The following is a 21,352-nucleotide window of genomic DNA, read 5'->3' as shown; positions in this document are numbered from 1 at the left end:
CTGTTTTGTACAGCAGTAAGTCTGGTCCTTTCAAACCAGGCTGTAAGGATTGCCTATTCTAAAACACCATCAGACTCATAAGCAGGATTACAAAGATATCTGATTATTAAAGAATAGTATGCAGGATCACAAAGAAAGCTGAGAATGGAAAAAGCGCGCCAAATGCAAACTAAAAAACCCTCGGTACAAACGAGATCCCTCCCCCCATAGAATCTTCCCAGGCTCACAATCCCAGGTGCTCCTAACGGCTTCTGATGGTCCATGGGAAAAGTCCTTGAGCAGAGCACATAACCCAAACACATTCCATTGAAATGAACATAGATACAGAGCTTGGCACAAGGCTTCACAGCAGCTCCCACCCAAGAGAAACGCGCGTCAGCACTATGGCATGTGAAACGTTACGATGTACAGTGCACATTGAAACAGTGAACATGACACAGGCTCTGCCCCTGTATCTGCCAGGTCTCTTGAGGTGTCTCCTGGCTTGGACAACTGATGCAGCCTGAACAACAGCTCACCAGTGATGGTGTCAGGGAATATGTCCAGTGACACAGGAGAGAGGGAATCAGACTGTCCCTGTGCTGCTTCATGGTGCAACCTTCCCCATGCCTGTCTTCTGTTGTTTGGGCTGTTTTTTGAACAAGAATTTAAAATTATTCTAAACTCATGTGCAAAAGGAACTTTTCTATATGTCAACACTTGCTTTTGTTTTGTGCAAGTATTTTGTGTGGGTATGATCAAAAAGAGTTCAATTATTACCTGCTATCAGCTAATAGTTGGGCTCCTTTGGGAAATGGGATGTGTTATTCCAGAATAGCACTATTCCAGAAGGTAACTATTTTGGAACAGAAGTATCCGAGAATAGCACTGAAACCAAGTATAATTCCTTTTGATATCAGCTGATAGTTGGATGCAATCAGAGCTAATTTTGACAGATGGCTAAATCTGCCAGTCCAGCCATCTGTCAAAACTCAGCTCCCCTCCCCTTCCTCCCATCCCCGTTGCATGTTAAAGGGATGTCTTCCACTTTGGCTGATGATGTCTGAGGGAAATCCACCAATCCTTTTTCTTAATATGACCCTGTATTTACACTGTAAATAAGGAGAGCAATATTTGCTGCCATTGTGACTATGATAAGATGAGGATCACCAAGGGAGAACGGCAGTAAATTTTATGCAGGAATAGTATTCTGGTGGTTTAAGGGCTGCTAGATAGCATTTTAAGATTGCCATGAGAAAGAGCCCATACAGGGCTTTATTTTTAATCCCTGTCATTGTTTCCCTTTACATATTGCAACTTATATTTTCTAAAATCTCCAAAAAAATTCTCCCTGGGAATGAGAGATCTGTCCTTGACAAGAGAACTTAACACAGCATCTCAAACACCATTTCAGAAGATAAATGTATAACTGGTAATATATGATTCTAAAGGACCCAAGTGTTCATCACATTCTCCCAGGACTCAAATTCTAACCCTTGTATTTAGAAAAATGAATCCTTTCTCTAGACTGTGCTGCAGTTGTACACAAAACAGTTTCCTGTTCCTGATTTAACAAACAACAACTTCCCACCTCTGTCTTCTCTGCTGCCACCTTAATATTACAGAATCTTTTCTGGTCCAGCATTAAGATATACAGTATATCAACTGTTCATCCTCTCTGTATATATTCATAGGAAAAAAAAATCAGTCTTGTCCTTGTCCTTGATCTTTTCATTTTAGCTTAGTAAAGTATACAACGTTCTATGAGCATATGATGCCCTTGCAAAAGGTATATTCTTCTCATTCATGTGTTCAAATACAAGGTTGCCTGGAAGGATCTGACCACAAAAGACCTCACTGGTGAACTCTTTCTGCAGGAAGTAGCCCAAGGATGAACTATATAGTGTTTGGGCACTATATAACACAACATAGCATTGTACTGCCTTCCTTGTCTCCAGACACTCATGACTAGGATATGGCAATAGCATATTGACTTGTACACTAATCATTGCTACTATCCTTAACCATAGCAACTCGTAAGTTTAAGGAGTTTTGATGAATGGAGTTAATTCATCTGGTTTCTTCCTACCACAGTACAAAATAGGCATATCTGGAATTTAGAGACCATGTTGTAGGTCATTATATAATTTCCACAGGAACAGTACCAGTATAACTTTGCTCTTATTTACTTTTGCTGGAAACAAACAAACAACAACAACAAAAACTACATATCTTATGCTTGGCTATTCTGAAGGAACAATTTCCCAGAGAAAAGCAGATAATATATTTTAATTATGTCCTGCTTAGTTTTTGTAAAAGAGTTTTTCGGATGGATTGAAGGGAACACAATCACCAGAGTGAAATTCATTAAGGAATGTTTCCCATAACTGGCTTTTCAATCAATCATCATATAGGTCCCTCAGTCACTCAGCCAACTAGGTTAGACTGAAGCAACACCCCCCAGGAATTGTCACCCTGCCTATACTGTCACCCTTAAAATGTTGCAAAACCTGCATTGGCAATAATGTTACTTAAACATGATATCACCAGTAGCAGCTTTGCTCATCCTGGCTCCTTCCTTGAATGTGTTGGACTAAATCTCCAAAGATTCCTAGCAACGTGGTCACTACCTTGGCTGGCTGGGAAGCTGGAACCCTGGTTGAGAAACCCTGGTTTAGATGCTAATGTGCATTATTTCACTTACTTTACATTAGGGTCTGGAACAATCTGGATTGCAAAATGTGATATGGAGAGTGTGCGGGAAAGGCACAGCACAAATTGGAACACCTTAAACCAAACTTATCTTTTCCCAGGATCACATGAAGCTGCTTTAAGGTATCCTCAACAGGTTCTATGTGAATGCTCATACATGCTCCAAAGCCCATCTCACTCTCTGCACTTTAGTGATTTGGAGTGGAGAATTGTTTAAATTGCAACATAATGTATTTACTTCAATATGTGATAGGACAAACCTGCTGTTATGGGAACCTCAGCTACTTGTACTGCTGCATGAGAGCAAGGAATTCTGCCCCCAGATTCTTCTTGGATGGCACCACTGTAGTCAGTTCCAGAATTCTAAAATTTCTCCTGAGGGAGCTCGTTTTAATGCGAGCCAATTGGGTAAGTGAATACGACCCTTCTCCAGTTCAATACTGATCTTCATCTTTCCTCTTTGCTGCTGAATTGTGCACTGTCTCATTTCAGAAGCTCTGTGTGGCACAGGAAATGTCAAAAGGTTGTGAGAGAAGGAATAGCATGCTCTTATTTTTCTAGCATTACCTTTAAAAGCTATGCCTTGCATGGCTGTAGGTTTTGTGAGAGCAAACAAAAGTGAAAAGAATAATGTCCACTTGGAGCAGAAAGTTATCCATGGCCTTGACTATGGATGTATCTATATGTTTCTACTCTGCCAGGATAATGTTCCTGTATGTGCCATCATTGGTTTATGATGGATTGGGGCTTGTGGGGGGTGGGGATGTTGCATTTTTAGAGCTGAAGGCAACGCTGTTTTCTCATCCCTTGGAATTAAATGTAATCTGATTTCCATAGCTCCTGCATTCAGTCCTGACTCCATTTCAGGAACGTCATGAAGCTACAAAATATATGGCTTTAAGGATCCAGCCTAATTTTTTGAATTCCTCCCTTCTTTTATACCATCTTCCTAATCTGCCTACAGAAGAGTTCTGGAGAACACAAACATTTGCCTACATTAGTGGGTTAATGTGATTGATCCTAATTATCACCCATCATGGAATTAAGAATTCTTGCTGCATATGCTGGAAAAAAAATACCAAAAAACACGGTGGCTTGACACCATCAAAGCTGACACTAGCCAGAGCATAAAACAACTAAAAGAAGCCGTACAAGATTGTAAAATGTGGAGAGAGCTGGTCCATAGAATTTCTGAGAATCAGACATGATTGAACGGATATCATCATCATCATCATCATCATCATCATCATCATCATCATCATCATGCTGGAAGAACCTGGATAAGTCACCATGTACCTTACCATGACATGAACATACCCTAACAATAAGTTCTCCTGCCAAGCCTCCTTAACATTGTCTTCATCTTTTTCTCAGCCCATGAGTAAGACAGAGTTAAGCTGCTCTTAGCTACATCACTGTTAAAGTAATAGTCCATGCTTCAGTCTCTGTAAAGATGCTGGACACTGTTCTGTTCAGACAGTGGTAGTGAGCAGCTACTTAAGGCCACCAATTGGCTCCTGTTCTTTTCCCATAATACTGGCAGGAGTGACAGGAGGGAAGAGGAGACCCATTCTCCCTTCTCTCCCCTATTTCTCCTGCCATTCATGGGGAACAGGAGAGGGGGTGGAAAGAAGAAAGGATATATTATGGGATTTTTGGTGCCAGTTCTCTGATTCCATAAAGGGATCACATTATGAGACCTGAGAACTGACACCAAGGGAAGCCTTCTTCTTCTACTACTCTCTGCTTTCCCCCTGCTTTTCCTGCCACCATGGATTGGCAAAAGCAGTTGGAAAGATGACATATAGGCACAATGAAAAAGCCCTGATTCTCCCGCTGCCAAAAGCCAACTGCTCTTAAAATCAGTGTCTGGGGGCTTGAGGGCAAACCAGGTCAGCCACAGAAGCAGGGCAGGCCCTCCCCCTTAAACTTACCTGGTAGGGTTTAGTTCGTACTGATGCTTAGGCAACAGTTTAAAAAATTCAGTACTTTATAAGTGGAGCATGAAAGCACAAGTACAAGCTGCATTCCCAAAGCGGGTGAGTTGAGTTGAAGGCAATGTCATTCATTCATGTTCTTCAGATCCGTTTCCTAAAACATTGCCAGTCTGTGTTAGTGGGGTTCAGAAGAGCTCTTTATCACAGGAGAAAATCAGGAGGCTTCAGTGACTGAGCCCAGAAGAAAGAGAGGCAGACTATGGATCAGAAAAGGGTCTGCAAGTTTCATGCCTGTATAGTTTGCTGCTGACTCAGAGATGGGTGCATAACATTTCAAAAACCAGAGTTTTAAAATGTATACTAGCAAGCTTTGATTTTTTTTCCCGTGTCAGAAGCACCTACCAAGGCCCTTGTCATGAGTAAGGATGGCGAGCAGGGGGCTCCCATCCAGACTGTCAAGCGCATGTGTAGCACTGATGAATTGTTCAGCCATTCAAAGAGACACACATCGGGACCATCTTAACCCTTGGGGGTTATATGTCTGGGTTTTTCCCACGCTTCTTCAGTTTGTTAGGATTCCTGTTAAGTACTAGCAATAAATATTAGAGACCAGTTCATTGTCTCAGTGTGTTTCCTGGTTGTTAGGACAGCCCTTCTGTATTGAATGGATTTGCCAGTGACATCACCATTGCTCGGGGGATGCCCAAGGGGGCTCCTTTCATGTCCCTGTTATTTTCCCACCAAAGTGGTACCTATTCATCTACTTGCATTTGCATGCTTTCGAACTGCTAGGTTAGCAGGAGTTGGGACAAATTGACAGGAACTCACTCTGTCATGCGGCTCGCGCTCTCGGGTTTTGAACTGCTGAGCTGCTGACCTTAATGGTCCTCTGACTCAGTGTCTTAACCACTGAGCCACTGCAGCCCGCAAGCCTTGATTATGACTTATAATTACATCTTATGTGATTAATTGTGAAATTGCTTTGATTAAGGCCACAATCTCAGTATCAGATGCAGATGCCAATACTTGTAATTATGAGACGAATTACCACTGTACTACACACCTAGTAGAAATCTTGCCCATTGTAGACAGGATAACTGTGTTGGCAGATAGGATTTTCAACCAGCCGAGATGATGTCCTTTTCTTCTTTCCTGCACTGGAAGGAAAAGATACCCTGGCTTTCATTGTGGCATTGGGAAGGCTGGCTCCATGCTCTGCCCCCTGCCTCCCAGTGAGCTTCTAAAAGTGATTTGCACTCTGTTGGTGACACTGACATGGAGAAAGTTTATCTTTAATTGGGAATTGCTTACAAAAGTATGTAAATCCAAATGGAATGTGGCATGGCAAATTGTCCATAGAGTTGGACCAGGTCTTCTGTTGCTTCCAGAGCAGGAACAGCACTCAGAGTTTAGGAACAGGAACTTTCTAAACTATATACCAGCTTCAGTGTCTCTCTCTGAAGACCCCTCAGATAAAAACATCAGAGATAGTGGAGAAAGCAATTCCAAAACACTGCTGACTATTGTAATTCTAAGGAATACTCAGACCAAGTCTTAGTATTCCTTGGAATGAGAAATGAAGGGAGCTGATGAATGCCTCACTCTGATCCACCGCCCTTCTCTATCCAGATGGGCTTCCCAGTCCAAGTCAATCCAAGTCTGGTTTAAAAATAAAGAACTGTAGGGAGGAATTAAAATGGACATGCCCATCAACACTAATCACCAATATTGATCTGGTCACACAGCCTTTTTCATTTTATGGTGAAATGTACTGTCTTTCTATTTTTTGTCCCTGTTTTCTATTCTCTATTTTCCCTTAATGGTGCATTTATCATAGAAATAATCAAATGCATACTTAAAGACAATATGTGTTTTAAATAATGCATTTCCTATTCCTACTCCTGTTCCTTCTTTCTCTTGAGGCTACTCTAGCAAAGCAACATCATCAAATTATTTTTGTTATGGCAGTAGAGAATGGAAAAATTTCCCTATTTTACACCTTTTTCTCTGAACCACCACATATTGCTCAAGGCACTTCCATACAGCCACATTTTCTCCCTATATGCTCATGCTATCATGCAAGTGTCCTCATGACTGGCTGGCTGCCAAAGATCTTCATGAGTTGATCATAGTCCCTTCAGCTGCCAAGAGTGATATGCAAAAGTTAACACTCCTGCCAGCACTCTTACCCCTATTTTTTGTCATGTCTCATTATATTTATTTTTCAGGGATTGGGGAGAAAACCCAGCCAGTGTGCCACCACCCTTTGGAGTGACTGGAAATGATGGGGCAGTGCTACCAAATCACTCTGACACTTCAAATTCAAGAGGGGAGAGGGAACCCCAGGCACCAGGAGGCAGGAAGAAGCAAGAGTTCCTGCCGGAAGGAAACTGCCTAATCCACAGCTGCAGAGGAAATACTGCAAAATGATCTTTGTAGCTAAATGGGGAAGTTGATGAGGTCAGCTGCAGCAGAATTGCAGAAGCTCTTCAGTGTACTGGAAACAGGTGGGTGGTGCAAGACTCAGGTCACTGCAACTCTCTTATGTGGAAAGGTGTAATATTTATTTATTTATTTATTTATTTATTTATTTAACAAATTTATATAGCCGTCCAACTCACACACGGTGACTCTGGGCGGCTTACAAAATTAAAATCCACAATACAAATTTTCAGGGAATAAGCTTAGAAGACGAAGCTGATGACTTGGAGGGAACTGTTCAAAGCTCCAACAGATTCCCTTGTGTCTTCTCATTCTATACCAAGTTTTGCAGTCATAAAACTTAAAATGCAATCTGGGTATGATGAAATAGCGATACCTGTAAAAATCTCACTGCTTTCCACAGGAGGATCAACTGCACGCTGGAAACTCTCTCGTTGGTCAGTAGGTTGTAAAAGTGCTTGACTTTGAATGGATTCTGCCTTGGCTAAATAATAGATTGGCCAGATTTGTTTTGTTGTTTGCTGACTCCAGCAAGAGCAAGACTGATAGAGAAAACCTGCAAGCAAACAAAAAATAAAATTGGAAAATTAATGAAAAACAATCACTGCCCATGTCGTGAGTCTTCTGAAGTTGCCTGTGATGCTCACAAAGGCAGCATTGACTAAGTGCCTGCAGCACATTAATTACTTGGAAAATTCTTTTAATAATCAACCACAAAAAGCCACCCAGTAAACAGAACAGTTTTGTTCTCAAGCACAACCACATCCCTAGATGCTCGGAGAGCATTCAGCCTTCTTAGAGCCAGTGGCAAAGCAATTAGCAGTGATACTCATTCAGTCTGTGCAGTCTGGACATTGAATCTGGTAGTATCAAAAGGGAAAGGAAGGATGTGCAAAGTTACTTTTTCGGTTCAATAGCCTTCATTTGGAAATAACCCTCTGCCTGTCCTTCTCTTCCTTTCTGTGTTTATTGGCAGAAAAGTAATGTTTTCCAATATTCATTTATTTATTGGGCTCTGTATTTTTCATTTTTTAAACAGCAGGTGGCATGGCAGCTAATGATCAAATGTGAGAGAATAATGCAATATAATTTTTAAAAACAACTTGACAGAACAATGTAATAGGCAGCAGCAGTCAGCATAAAAAAGGAGATAGATAGATAGATAGATAGATAGATAGATAGATAGATAGATAGATAGATAGATAGATATAATCTCCAGTACAAGAGAATATCTGTAGCTCAGCATTGAACTGTGGAGTCCTTGGTGCTCTCTGAGCTTGGCTGTTGTTTCATTATCCAACTAGGTAACATCATCAGTGCACTGATGATGTTACCTAGTCAGGTAATGAAACGTCTGCAAGCAAACAACCAAGCTCAGAGAGCACCAAGGACTCCATATATATCTCTGTAATGTGCCCACATGCATACACACGCATTTCACGGTCCAGACCTCTGCTTCAGCTCTTCCAGGTTGCACAACTAATAAGAATCTTACCCAGTTCTGGATATATTTTTCTTTCAATGAAAAAAATAGGAGCCATTGTAACAATTAATCATACACCAGTTGTTGAATCTCACCCTCTCAGCACTCCACAGCACTGAGTGATAGATGGGTTTGTTTACTCTATTCCCCTTTGGACTCAAGGGAGATATGGAGTAGGTTTTCTGCCAGCATTCTGGAAGGATTTGGCTTAATCCCAAAGTGTACAAAGGAAAAAAAAAAGGAAAGAAGAAAAATATGCCTAGTTTTTACTGCATTCTTATACTGATTAATTTCTGTTGAAGCAAAGACAACATTAATGCCAAACCAAGATTTATTAAACATCATTTTGGAAGTGTAGGGCATTCAAAAAGGGTGCTAAAGAGTTATAAATAGTTCCCCAAAACTTAAAATGTAGTTTTCCCTCCAACAAATTCCTGCATCTCATGCTCAACTATTTCTAATGTTCAGACAATTAGTGCTATTAGATATGAAGCCAAAATGGTACCACCTATTCAGAAGAGGAAGATGCCAGAATGGTTGGGAGAATTTTAAATTTTGAAGAAGTGCAAAATGAGAATGTTTAATGGTGTGTATTGTGTTGGGAAAGGAGTATGGCAGGGCTGTATCCTCTCACCCTACCTATTCAACTTGTATGCAGAACACATCATGTGACATGCTGGGCTTGAGGAATCCAAGGCTGGAGTTAAAATCGCTGGAAGAAGCATTAACAATCTCAGATATGCAGAGGATACCACTTTGATGGCTGAAAGCGAAGGGGAACTGAGGAGCCTTATGATGAAGGTGAAAGAAGAAAGTGCAAAAGCTGGCTTGCAGCTAAACCTGAAAAAAACCAAGATTATGGCAACCAGCTTGATTGATAACTGGCAAATAGAGGGAGAAAATGTAGAAGCAGTGAAAGACTTTGTATTTCTAGGTGCGAAGATTACTGCAGATGCTGACTGCAGTCAGGAAATCAGAAGACGCTTAATCCTTGGGAGAAGAGCAATGACAAATCTCAATAAAATAGTTAAGAGCAGAGACATCACACTGACAACAAAGGCCCACATAGTTAAAGCAATGGTGTTCCCCATAGTAACATATGGCTGCGAGAGCTGGACCATAAGGAAGGCTGAGAGAAGGAAGATCGATGCTTTTGAACTGTGGTGTTGGAGGAAAATTCTGAGAGTGGCTTGGACTGCAAGAGGATCAAACCAGTCCATCCTCCAGGAAATCAAGCCAGACTGCTCACTTGAGGGAATGATATTAAAAGCAAAACTGAAATACTTTGGCCACATAATGAGAAGACAGGACACCCTGGAGAAGATGCTGATGCTAGGGAGAGCGGAAGGCAAAAGGAAGAGGGGCCGACCAAGGGCAAGATGGATGGATGATATTCTAGAGGTGACGGACTCATCCCTGGGGGAGCTGGGGGTGCTGACGACCGACAGGAAGCTCTGGCGTGGGCTGGTCCATGAAGTCACAAAGAGTTGGAAGCGACTGAACGAATAAACAACAAACAACAACAATTGTTTGTGTGTTTGTATGTGTGTGTAGAAAGAGAAATTGAAAATTGGTTGGCAGAAGAAATAAAATGGCACATTCTACACTGCAACTTTTATTGTAGTTTCCATTTGTACAGGTCCATTATCTTTGCAGTTGAGAAATGATATATGATGATGTATGATGATATATGAATGTAGTTGAGCTAATTTTACTACATTCACTTGAAGGGAAAGGTCTACACTAAATAGAAAACAAATGCTGTGTGTGAAAATCCCAGCATGTGCTGATCCTTCTAAACAGATGTTTGATGGGGAAAATGTGTTAATTCCCATCAAAAATTGGGACTGAGAAAGTATCATAAGTAGCAAGTACCAAGTATTCACCTCTGCCTGCCCACACACAAACACACACATATAGGTGGTTGAATAATAATAATAATAATAATAATAATAAATAATTTGTTGTTTATTCGTTTAGTCGCTTCCGACTCTTCGTGACTTCATGGACCAGCCCACGCCAGAGCTTCCTGTCGGTCGTCAACACCCCCAGCTTTGGCAGCAACACAGAAATGGTTTGCCATTGCCTTCTGCCATTATATTTTGGTATGGTCCATAGTCATGTCTACAATAAATAATAATTCTGACCAATCTTTTCAAGGCACAGAGAGTGTTATTTCTGTTTCTATCCTGCTTTGAAACATCATGGTGCTCAAAAAACCTATATTTTATGTAATTACAAGCAAAGAAAAACTGTTGAAAAGTGTTTTAAGATTTAGAAAAGGATTTCTCCTATGTGGATTAGATTACCTATTTTATACCATAAGGCTACTACAATTTTATGGGAGAATAATGGTGACTGGTTGACTTCATGGACACTTCCATAGCCTTTCTTTGGCAGCAACACAGAAATGGTTTGCTATTGCCTTCTGCCATTATATTTTGGTATGGTCCATAGTCATGTCTACAAGTCTTGATCTCCCTTTGTTCTCCTCTCCAAGTATTCACTAGGTCTTAGCCTGCTAACTTTTCCAAAGTTGGCTGGGTGTTGCCACCTAGCTGGGCAGAACATTCCCCTAGATGGGTCAACGTGTTTCAGTCTGTGGCAGGTTCTGAATTAGGTATAACTTTAGTTGCAGCGTGATCTAATTAAGCTATTCACAAAAGACTGAAGCCTGTTTGAATGTGTGAAAAAGTGTGTGTGTTGAACATGTTCAGAAATAAAATGGAGCCACATTTGTATCAACTCTGCAGCTGCTTCATTCTTTGCAAGTGTCCTCAAGGGGTGGCCATTTGTAAGTGGAGATGCTTTGGGAGAGAGGATCTGTTTAACACTTTCCTTGACATTCATTTTCCAAAGAATTACTCCCATCAAATTATTTTGGGAAGAAAATCAGCCTTTGGCAAGGGACATTCAGAGAAAAACAGATTGGGAAAGAAAGAACTAAGCACATAAATCTCTGCAGGGTTCTTTTTATTTTGCAAGGAAAAAGCAACAGTGACTCAAAATTACATGACAGCTTGTTTCATCCTGCTTGATGCAACAGAAGTGTGCAGCCTGGGGTTCCTAGATGTCTGAGACTAGACCATCAAGAATTTAGCCCCATGTGTTAACCTAGGATGATTTTACCCATAGTTTAATTAAGCTATATTGGCTTGGTTCTATATGGTCCTCACTCATAAACCATGGTAGCGAGATTCTCAAAATTTTCTAAGCTGAAACCAAACAAACATGTTAGGGCCTGGAATGAGACATGATGCAGCTGACATAGTTAAGATGTCACAAAGGCCTTTCAGGAACAGAAGTGCTTTTGTTTTTTGAGAAAAAATCACCACTAACTTAATTCAGCATTTTCTCACAACTAAGCAGTCTTTCATATTTCATTATGCTCTTCTCGAAAGACTGTTTTCAATAAAATACATAATCAATGAAGCGTTGAAGGTTGATTTCATCTGGGTGTGAACAGGATTCTCAGAAAACACTTTTTTTCCCTGCAGAAAATTCCCTCTTCTTTTGAGACCCAAAGCAAAACAAGGAAAGGTCCCTATTGCTCCCCAGAGGAAACAATGAATAACTGAAAATATATTAAGAATTCAAATGCTTACTTTGGAAAAAAAATTATAAGGTAATCCATGTGAGCTATAGGTAATTTCCTAGCATATTCCGGGAAGTGTGTTTCTGTCATAGTGATGCCACAAATCACTAATACTTAAGTTGCAATATTTTGCATGGAGTTTAGAATTTGTCTCCCAAGTTACTTTCAAATTTTCTCACTCCAGAGAAATTTCAAGGGGCAAGGGCAATTTTTAATTCAAGAGTTTTGTTGTTTTGTTTTTGCAAAGCATAATTCATGGTTAAAAGATATGTGGATTCAATCCATCTTGTAAGTATAGCATGTAGCATGGTTTGAAGTAACAATAAACCATCATTATTTTAAAGTCATTCTAGTAAAGGTAAAGGTTTCCCTTGACGTAAAGTCCAGTCGAGTCCGACTCTAGGGGGCGGTGCTCATCTCCGTTTCTAAGCCTTGGAGCCAGCGTTGTCCATAGGACACTTCCAGGTCATGTGGCCAGCATGACGACACGGAACGCCGTTACCTTCCCGCCGAAGCGGTACCTATTGATCTACTCACATTTGCATGTTTTCGAACTGCTAGGTGAGCAGGAGCTGGGATTAACAACGGGAGCTCACCCCGCCGCGCGGTTTCGAACCGCCGACCTTCCGATTGACAGCTCAGCGGTTTAACCCGCAGCGCCACCGCGTCCCATTAAAGTCATTCTACACTGCTGTTTTTCAAAGATTTTTTTTATACTTTGTCCATGGGATTTTTGTACCCACCACAGCTTGAATACATTACATACAGGATAAGACACTAATGGATGATTCAGTCATCACCCACTTATCTGAAAATTTCCCCATATGGAATCCACAGCACTGCACAGAACAGTATTGCTAGTGGCAGATTCAGTGGATCAAGTGATGCTTTTCTTTAAGGTATCTAAGGCCAAAGTCTGGTTGGGGATATAGTATGAGCAATATCAGTTTTCTGGATTCTAACATTACATTTTGAGGTAAGAAAGCAGCAGCTTGATTCCAGAATTAAGATTTTATTACATGCAAAAGAATAAAGGAGCAACAGAATGTTTTAATGTATGAGAACTTAATCCCATGGGCAAAAGTAAGATCATCAGTCCGAATGTGGGAACACCCTGGCTAGTTAAGTCTTTCAGCTTATCTGTTCAATAAATTTTAGATTTAAATTTTAATTCCTCCAAGAAACAACTGACTTGCAGAGTCCCTATCTTCATTTTATCCATGTACATGCTTTTATGAAAGGTGCCAGATAAGGCATCTTTACATTTTTAATTATAACCTGAGAGCTGGGAATTAAAAATATATCTTTATAGATGGACTTACATAAGGATCACATTCAAGAACAGTGCAATGACAGCAGTAGGAAAATTGAAAAAAAAGTAATTGTAACTCCACAACAGTAAGGGAGCCTGCATCAGTGCAAATCCAAAACACATGCACAAATTCATACAAGGGTGATCAGCATCAGAAATTTTAAAACTCTGGACCACTTCTAGTATCAGAAAAGCAGACTTGCTGGCACAGCTATCATTTTTCTTACTCCTTGAATCTCTCTGTCCCTGAATCTGCTCAAGAAGGTTCCCTAATCTTGAGGAATCCAGAGGCAAGGAGAATCCAACCCACCAGCAGTATCCATACTGTAAATGGGCTATAACTCAAAAGGTGAAACACCAGTTTATAAAGGTCTAAGGCCAAGACAACATAGTCTTGGTTGATTGGCATAGAGAAGTGCACAAGTTTGGATTTTAATGTCAACTATATAATGCATAGTCTTCTGCAACTTAATAGGCATCCCTTCCCCAAATCACTTGCATTAGACTACATGTTTTTATCCCTCACATATTAAGTTCAACAGAGCAGAAACAACTCTTATGTGCTGTACATATCAGTTTATCTTAATGAAGATATTTAAAGAAAACAGTTTCACAAGAGTACCTTGAGTTATCCCATCCTTCCCACTTCTCTGCATACAAGGCAAGATGCAAGTCTACTACACAAAAACCAAGCAAAAAGCTTATGGCAACTGAGTTTTCATCTTCCTCCCTTCATTTCTTGCTGCTTGAACAGTTTAGAGTTTGGTCCCCACTGAGATATTCTGGGAAAGACATTTTTTGTTTTAGAATTGACATATGTTATTCGTTACAACCCATGGAAGCTATAAAATATATTATTCTAATTCCTAGGAAGCACTGAGCCTATCTCTTCTAATGCTTACAGATTTTCCTAAAAGGTCAATAAGTAGGTATTAAATTTCTACATTTATTTCCACGAAGAGGTCAGTGAAGATCTAGAGCAGTCTTCTCCATGATAGTGCTGTCCAGAAATAATGAGGCTGTAGCTCTCATAATTCATAGCCAACAGGACCAAAAATTTGAAATTCTGGAAAGTGTGGTCCCTGTCTATCTAAATGGCACCAGTTTGAGACAGGATGACCTAGGATACTCAGCTTTCCAATGTCAAGTATTTTCTCAACTTTTTCTCAATCCTGTTTAAGTTCAACATCTATAAATGTGTATGACTGTGCTAAGAACTATATAGTTTGCTCCTTGAATTATGGATATCAGTGTAGATGTGTGTCTGGAAGAAAGCTGGATATTGAAACCTTTATTGCCTTATCTCTATTGATCTTTTCCATAACTCAACCAAGAATCTCTGAAGGAAAGTAGTGAGTATTTCATTGACTCTTTGTGGGAATCAAGTTTAATAAGAGGCTCAAAGTTTAGGGTGAAGCAGTGGCCTCTGACACCATCTACAACTATCAACTGGACTTGTGGATTCTAGATTATTGCTCTTCACTTACAATTGTAGACACCACTAGCAATGAAAAAAAATTGCTTTTACTTTCCGAATCAGGCAGGCTAAGTGAAATATATCAGGACAACAAATTATTATTCTAATAAACAGAATACAAACCAACACAAACCCTTCAGTGCCAAACCTACATAAAGTGTTCTGTAGATTTCAGTATTGTCACATTTGTAGAAAGTGAGTGTAGAACTATAATGCAATTATTCATGATTATTTGGGCAAGCTAGCTTCCTGCAAACCTTTTAGCTTGGAAGACAAGTCAATCATGGCAGGTAAGACAACCTTCTTCAAGTTTGTGCTCCTTAGAAATGTTGTGACTAAAACTCCCAAAATTTCCAGCCTTTGGTCATGCTGGGTGGGCTTGCTGGAGCTGTGGCAGCAATACATTCAGAAGACACGAGGTTGCAGGAAGCCAGGGTAAGGCTTCTGAATGTTATACAAGAACTATGGCAAATGTTGTTAGTCTAGAAAGATTTAGAAGATGATCTTGAAGAACAAAGCAACAATAACTCAAAGGCTGTCATAAATATCTCTTTCCAAATAGACATGTCCTGTCTCTTTTATTTGATGCTACCTATGAGCAACATTTTGGAAGCATCATTCCTACCTCTTTGACCTATGTAGTCCTAGAGATGTGTTTATTCCTTGAAAGCTTGTGAGTAATTTCTCCTAACCTGAATTTAAAACAATGTGAATCTAGGGAACTCATCTTAAAAAATATCAAAGAATGCCAAACCGTTAGGGCAGCATTTAGTCCAACTGCTAGCAATAAATGGCAATCAGGATGGCTATTGGGCTTGCCAAATCTCTGCTAACCAAGGAATGTTTCAAGTATCAAGGAGCTGCACTCCTCCTCATTTTACATAGCACCAGATAGCTCCACAAAGATTTTGCCAGCTTCAAGACCATAGACAGGTATTGTGCAAATATCGCTCCTATTTCTATGGGTTTTTAGCTCAGCTTTTTTTAACTAGTACACTTTTCAGCATTCTTCAACAACTGTCCCAATCAAGGAGTATAATTTTTTCTTAATTAGACGAAACCCTGCGCTCAGGATCAGAGTCTGTTTATAGCTAGAAGTAAAACAAACTCTGGGGAATAAACTCCTGAAGCTAGGCCATGAACAATTGTCTTGCTTGAACACCAGTGTCAGTTCAAACGTGGGAATGACACTGGGGTCACAAACAATCTTCTCCAGCTTTTTACATACATTTCCAGTTTCCAAGTTGATATGAATAATGCAGCCCCGCAAGCCACAAGGCTCTGTAGAAGAGAGACGCAAGACATCTTGAGCTATCCTCCGAGTTAGTTTCTCAGGGACTAAGACCCTTGAGCAATGCAGTCTAGTCTGTTTTGATTTAGAGAGGCAGTTCTCCAGCATTCTAATCAGATTCTGACATGTTCGTTCCTCAAACACCATCTCATTAAAGTTGGGTTCAGGCACTACAAAATCCCAGTAGTCAAAGTCTGCAAAGGAAAAAGGAAAATGAGAAGAGATTCTCAATATTATCAAGAAGCTAGCCACCCACCACTTCTAGCATCCAACGACTATATTTAATTTCACTGCATGTATCACACACACATAAGCATACAATCACACACAGCTGTGGGTCATCAGGCTAAAGCCAGAATGCCACTAGACAGGACAGACAGCTTGCCAGATAGAACAGAAAATGTAGGAAAATACACACACAGCACAATAGACTCATAAAAGGTAGGAGACCCAACTATGTTTTTCCAAAGATTAGAATTTTGGCAGGCTGTCAAGAACAGAGCCAAGTTGTTCCATGCTACATGCCAGAAAAGAATAAACTTGTTTACTTTGCTAAATTAAGAGAGTCCTGGACAAAGACGTATCCCACAGTTGAAATTGATGAAGAAAATGAAGCAGTTTTCACACATCTTTCACACTCTGGAGAAATATCAGTGAGCTCATTACTTAATGGCTAATTCCAAGCAAACATCTTCAGGTCTTGCTATGTATCTTTCATGCATGTAAAAACTCTTCAGTTTTGCTGAAAATAGTAATGCCATTCAATTTAATTACACATATTTTTGTTAACTTGATATTATACAAATTATCTTTATTGATGCCAAATTTAAAAAAAAAGACTATATTCCCACAGAAAGCAAAAAGTTGTCATTATTTATAAAGGAATTATATTTAAACATCTGGCTGGCTAGTATGCCAGTGAGGCAACAAATCTACAACTGTACAGTTTCTGATTGAAGACTAAAAATGGAAAATTCTAGAGTATGCTAATATGCTTCTGAAATGCCAAGGCTTAGAATTGAAGGAACTATTCCTTCTTTCAGCAAAACCTGAAAAAGATTTATAATTGCAGCCTATGCAAGTTTGGGCTGTTTATTCTGCATTATTTTTATGATGCCAAACCATTTATCACACTGACAAACTATGCTGATACTTCTAAGTTTGGTGGAAAGTATGGAAGTTATACCTCAACCTCTTAATGCATGAACCAGACACAAATTCTAATATTAGGCTGTTTATTTAAATTTATTTCATTCAAAAAGGGTATGAAATTTTGCAGAGAACTTTTAAGCCAAGGTCTGCTGTGTGCTTATGTTTTTCTGTCTACAAAAGATAAGTAGCTACAAATATTCGAGAAAATATTCAAAATGATCTTCACTAAATATAGTATTAGGCTACACCTCATGTTTTCACACAATACTGTATAAACCAATCCTGGGTCAAGTACACACTTGGTGCTTGAATGACATCCAGGTCTAAGACTTCCAAAAGCAGTGGGTAAGCGCAGGATGAAAATTTAATTTTTTCAAATTATATATGTATTTAATAATTTATTATGTTTTATTAGAAGGTATTATTTGGCAACATTGTTTCACAGTCTTCAGAGGTTAAATGTGGCCTCAAGGGATCAGATGGGGCATCTCTAGTTTAACAGAACCTGGATTGCTTCTTGTTCACACAATCAGTCATCCTAACTTACTTACCAAAGAAGGATGCCTGCTGAAATTGCTGCTGAATCAGTTCAGAATTTTTATTGTTTAAGCTGTTGGTTGCAACCATTCTGAAGAAGTGCATTCACCATCAACAACTCCGTGGTGCACCTTACAATTCTGACTACAAGGAAGCAAATCCGATTGACTGAGATTGTTAGAAGACAAGACAGGTGAACACTATGAAGTGGCAGCAGGAAAATAATGGCCATGCCCAGAGGTCTAAGCCACCAATTCCATACACTTTCCTGCAGTTTCATTGGCAAGGATATGGACATGCCCAAATGTCTTTCAACTCTCCAATCTAGCCCAAAGCTCTGGAATTACCTGGCAGTCTCCCCTCCAAGTAAAAACCAGAGCAAATTCTGATTTTTTCAAGATCAGCCAAGGTCCGCTAGTGGCTGACACCTGCTAAGCCATAGATATCTACCAGGAGTAAATTCCACCAGCTTCAATAAGGGCTACTCCTTGGTAAATGAATTACACCCCATGAATCATTTGCAATCCTGTTTCAAGGGAAATACGGTTTTAAGCCCATTCACAAACACTCTTAAGTTTAATTAAAACAAAATACCTCCTAAAACATCTTTGAGTTTGAATACAAAAATAACTTAAAAGGAAATGGTTATTCTAGTTAGCATTCGTTTATTAATTCAACTTCCAGCACAGCTCTTACCTGCGAAAAGTAAAGTACACAAAGTTTGTTAGAACAGAGACCGCAGTGTCATCAGAAAGCACATATTAAACAGAGCAAGGGAAAGAGATCATGGATACGAACGTCTAGCCACCAATAAACCTCCCGTCCTCTTTATGTGCCAGCTTAGACCTATATAGCCCACCCGCTCACTCTCCCTCCTCCACCGCGATGCCCCGCCTCCTCGCCAAGCTCCTGGGGCCGCCCCCAACTTGGCAGCCAAGCTCTCTTCTCATTGGCCGCTGCTCTTTTAAGGCGGGCGGTTGCCTGCAGGGCGAAGGGTTTGAATCTGAAAGAAGAGAAGCCCGGGAGGGCGGGCGGAGGGGACAGCGGGTGACTTGGTTGGATAATGGCAATGTCAGAAGAACCAGGGGTTGGAGGAAGAGGCATTCAAGTCACCTGACTCGCTTCTGCGGGAGCATTTTGACCCGCTGCTCTTAGAGCTGATTCTTTGCTCTTTTTCCGCTCGGAATGGCTGGGCGAGTGTTGCCGGGCGGCCGCAAGGCTCCTAGGTCCCCAGTGTCCCGTTCCCGATGCGGTAGACTTCTAGTGACCGATGGGGAGAGGGGCGAGTCCTCTAGCCCTCACCCCAAACGGTGGGAGATGATGCTTATTTCTCCCAGAACGATTTAGGAAGGGCGAACAGGGGAGTGCCTCGCAGTGCTGTATCAGGGTAGCCGAGCGTAAAGAATAAAGGAGGTTCTAATGCAAAGCGCTGCTAGCTCGCCATCTGCTAACTGGCTGCCCCAGAGCTGCGTTTTCAAGGTGCACCGTTTGGGCCGCAGCGGCTTTGGAGCTGAAAGAAAAGCGGCGGAGGGGCGCTTTGAAAAATGCCGGTCGGAGGGATGCTCAGCCTGGCCCATCCTGTATCCCATTAATCGAACACCCTGGAACCCGCCACGATAGATGTGATCAGATCACTTTTTTTTTGAGAAGACATTTCAGCATTTTCAGCCAGATTTACTCTGTAATTATGACCAAAGTGGCAGCAAAGTAAAGCTCCAGTCTTGTAAGTGCTTAGAGTGGTATAAATCCTACTGACAGCATGCTCAGAATGAGGTTGAGAGAAAGCAGAAAACTGACCCAGCGGCTTCTCTGAAATGGCTGCAATAGCTGTGCTGTGTGAGCAGAGTCTGCACATGCTGCTGTGTCAGAGGTACTGCAGGCCTTGTGTTTCATCCCATCTGGACTGCTTTGAGAACTACTGGTTGAGAAACACCGTGTTAGAGGAACATCTTCTCTTAGCTCTTTCTGGTTTATTGTTTATAAACTGACTTACTTATTTTCTTTGATCAACTTGTACCGCTGCTCATCGCACAACAGAGACATTGGGTGGCTGATATTGGATTAAAAACTCAGATACAGCTGTTTACAATAATAAATATGCATAATGGCAAAAACGAGGACAACTACAGTCATCTGCAAATGGCACATCAGTCTCTTGGGTGCAATTAACCTCCCAATACCCATGCCTGGGAAAACAGCCATGCTTTTGAAGCTTTACAAAATTCTAAAGGGCAGGTACTGCAACAGAAAAGGCACCTTCCTTGTTGTCAGCCTTTCAGGGTAGACCAGACTAGGAAACCAAAGTTATGAATGCTAATACTACTTACAATATTACAGAATCTTGCAACTATGAAAGCACCTTCCCCCTCTCTCCCATTATCTTCTTGAGAACTAAGGAGGGTCAAGTCTGAGCTGCTTTCCCAAATTACATTTCTGCCTTGGACTCAAATTTATTTTATCTGACTTTTGTCTTGGTTGTGGCTCTTCCTCCTGTTCTTCAAGGTTATTCTTATACACCAGGTCTCACCAAATGGCATTCTTTGATAATTGGGATGCAGAACATGTCCGTTCTGTTGGACCAAAAGGGACAGGTAGAAACAATCGGGGAAAGGTGGTCCTTCAAATAGCCCGGCCCCATGCCCTGAAGGGCTTCATAGGTGACAACCAGCATCTTGAATTGCACCTGGAAGTACACTGGTAATTAGTACAATTTGCAGAGCAAAGGTGAAACGTGGGTGTACCATGGTGTACCTGGATGTTCTTCAAGAACAGAACATGCCCCATGTAGAGCACATTGCAGTAATCTACTTGGGAGCTGACCACTGCATGAGTAGCTTTGAACAGTGCCTCTTGTTGCAGGAGAAGATGCAGTTGGTGCCCAAGATGAAGATGTGCAAAAGTTCTGGCTGCCGCCAGCTCTTGTCCCTTTTCTCACCCCCACTAGTGTTAAAATCTCATGTCCCAAAAGTTTTTCCTGCTGTAGATATAATTGCTAGGTGTGTTATCCTTGTGATTATGGTATAGATACATAAATTTGCAGAGGCAACTGTCAACCATTGACTGATATCCCTAATCAATTTGGCAGGGGAAAAAAGCAAATTAGTGGATGAAATCAACTGGTGTGCAAAACTCACTGGAAGGCAAAAACTTTTTGGCAAACAAAAAGGGAACAAGAACTGCTGCTGCCTGTCCATCATTCTCGTGATAAGCAATAACATGGGTTGTCTAGTGTTGGCTCAACATGTTGCATTAACCTGAATGACAGACTAACCTCAGACATTTAAGTTGCTGTACTATATAGACCTAGCCTGTGAGTTGGTAAAATCTTCAAAACTGAACTGATTTGGCAAAGAGTGGTTAGGTTAACTATTGGTAAGAGCTGTGTAAAAAGCTGTTATGGTAGATTCAACAAACCATGGAGTATTATGAATCTAG

The 21,352-nt window shown here is 40.7% G+C and overlaps 1 protein-coding gene across 1 annotated transcript; it reads right to left on the bottom strand.

Moving 5' to 3' along the window:
* Positions 1 to 15,535: 15,535 nt before the first annotated feature.
* On the bottom strand, positions 15,536 to 18,699 carry DDIT4L (DNA damage inducible transcript 4 like). The gene is made up of 3 exons (XM_063309986.1): positions 18,614 to 18,699; positions 17,932 to 18,061; positions 15,536 to 16,422 (listed from the first exon to the last, which is right to left on the bottom strand). The coding sequence occupies exons 2-3, from the start codon at positions 18,020 to 18,022 to the stop codon at positions 15,938 to 15,940; spliced, it is 576 nt and encodes a 191-aa protein (XP_063166056.1). The 5' UTR covers positions 18,023 to 18,061; positions 18,614 to 18,699; the 3' UTR covers positions 15,536 to 15,937.
* Between the last annotated feature and the right edge of the window lie 2,653 nt (positions 18,700 to 21,352).

Source organism: Candoia aspera, chromosome 8 (assembly GCF_035149785.1).
Source record: "Candoia aspera isolate rCanAsp1 chromosome 8, rCanAsp1.hap2, whole genome shotgun sequence".
NCBI classification, from domain to species: Eukaryota; Metazoa; Chordata; class Lepidosauria; order Squamata; family Boidae; genus Candoia; species Candoia aspera.
The sequence above is the reverse complement of the archived record's forward strand: the minus strand, read 5'-3'. Positions and strand labels throughout refer to the sequence as shown.

Coding starts and splice junctions, on each gene's coding strand:
- DDIT4L (XM_063309986.1), bottom strand. CDS start 18,022: ATGCACTTCTTCAGAATGGTTGCAACCAACAGCTTAAACAATAAAAAT. Junction 16,423..17,931: donor TCAGCAGGCATCCTTCTTTG/GTAAGTAAGTTA, acceptor TTTCCTTTGCAG/ACTTTGACTACTGGGATTTT.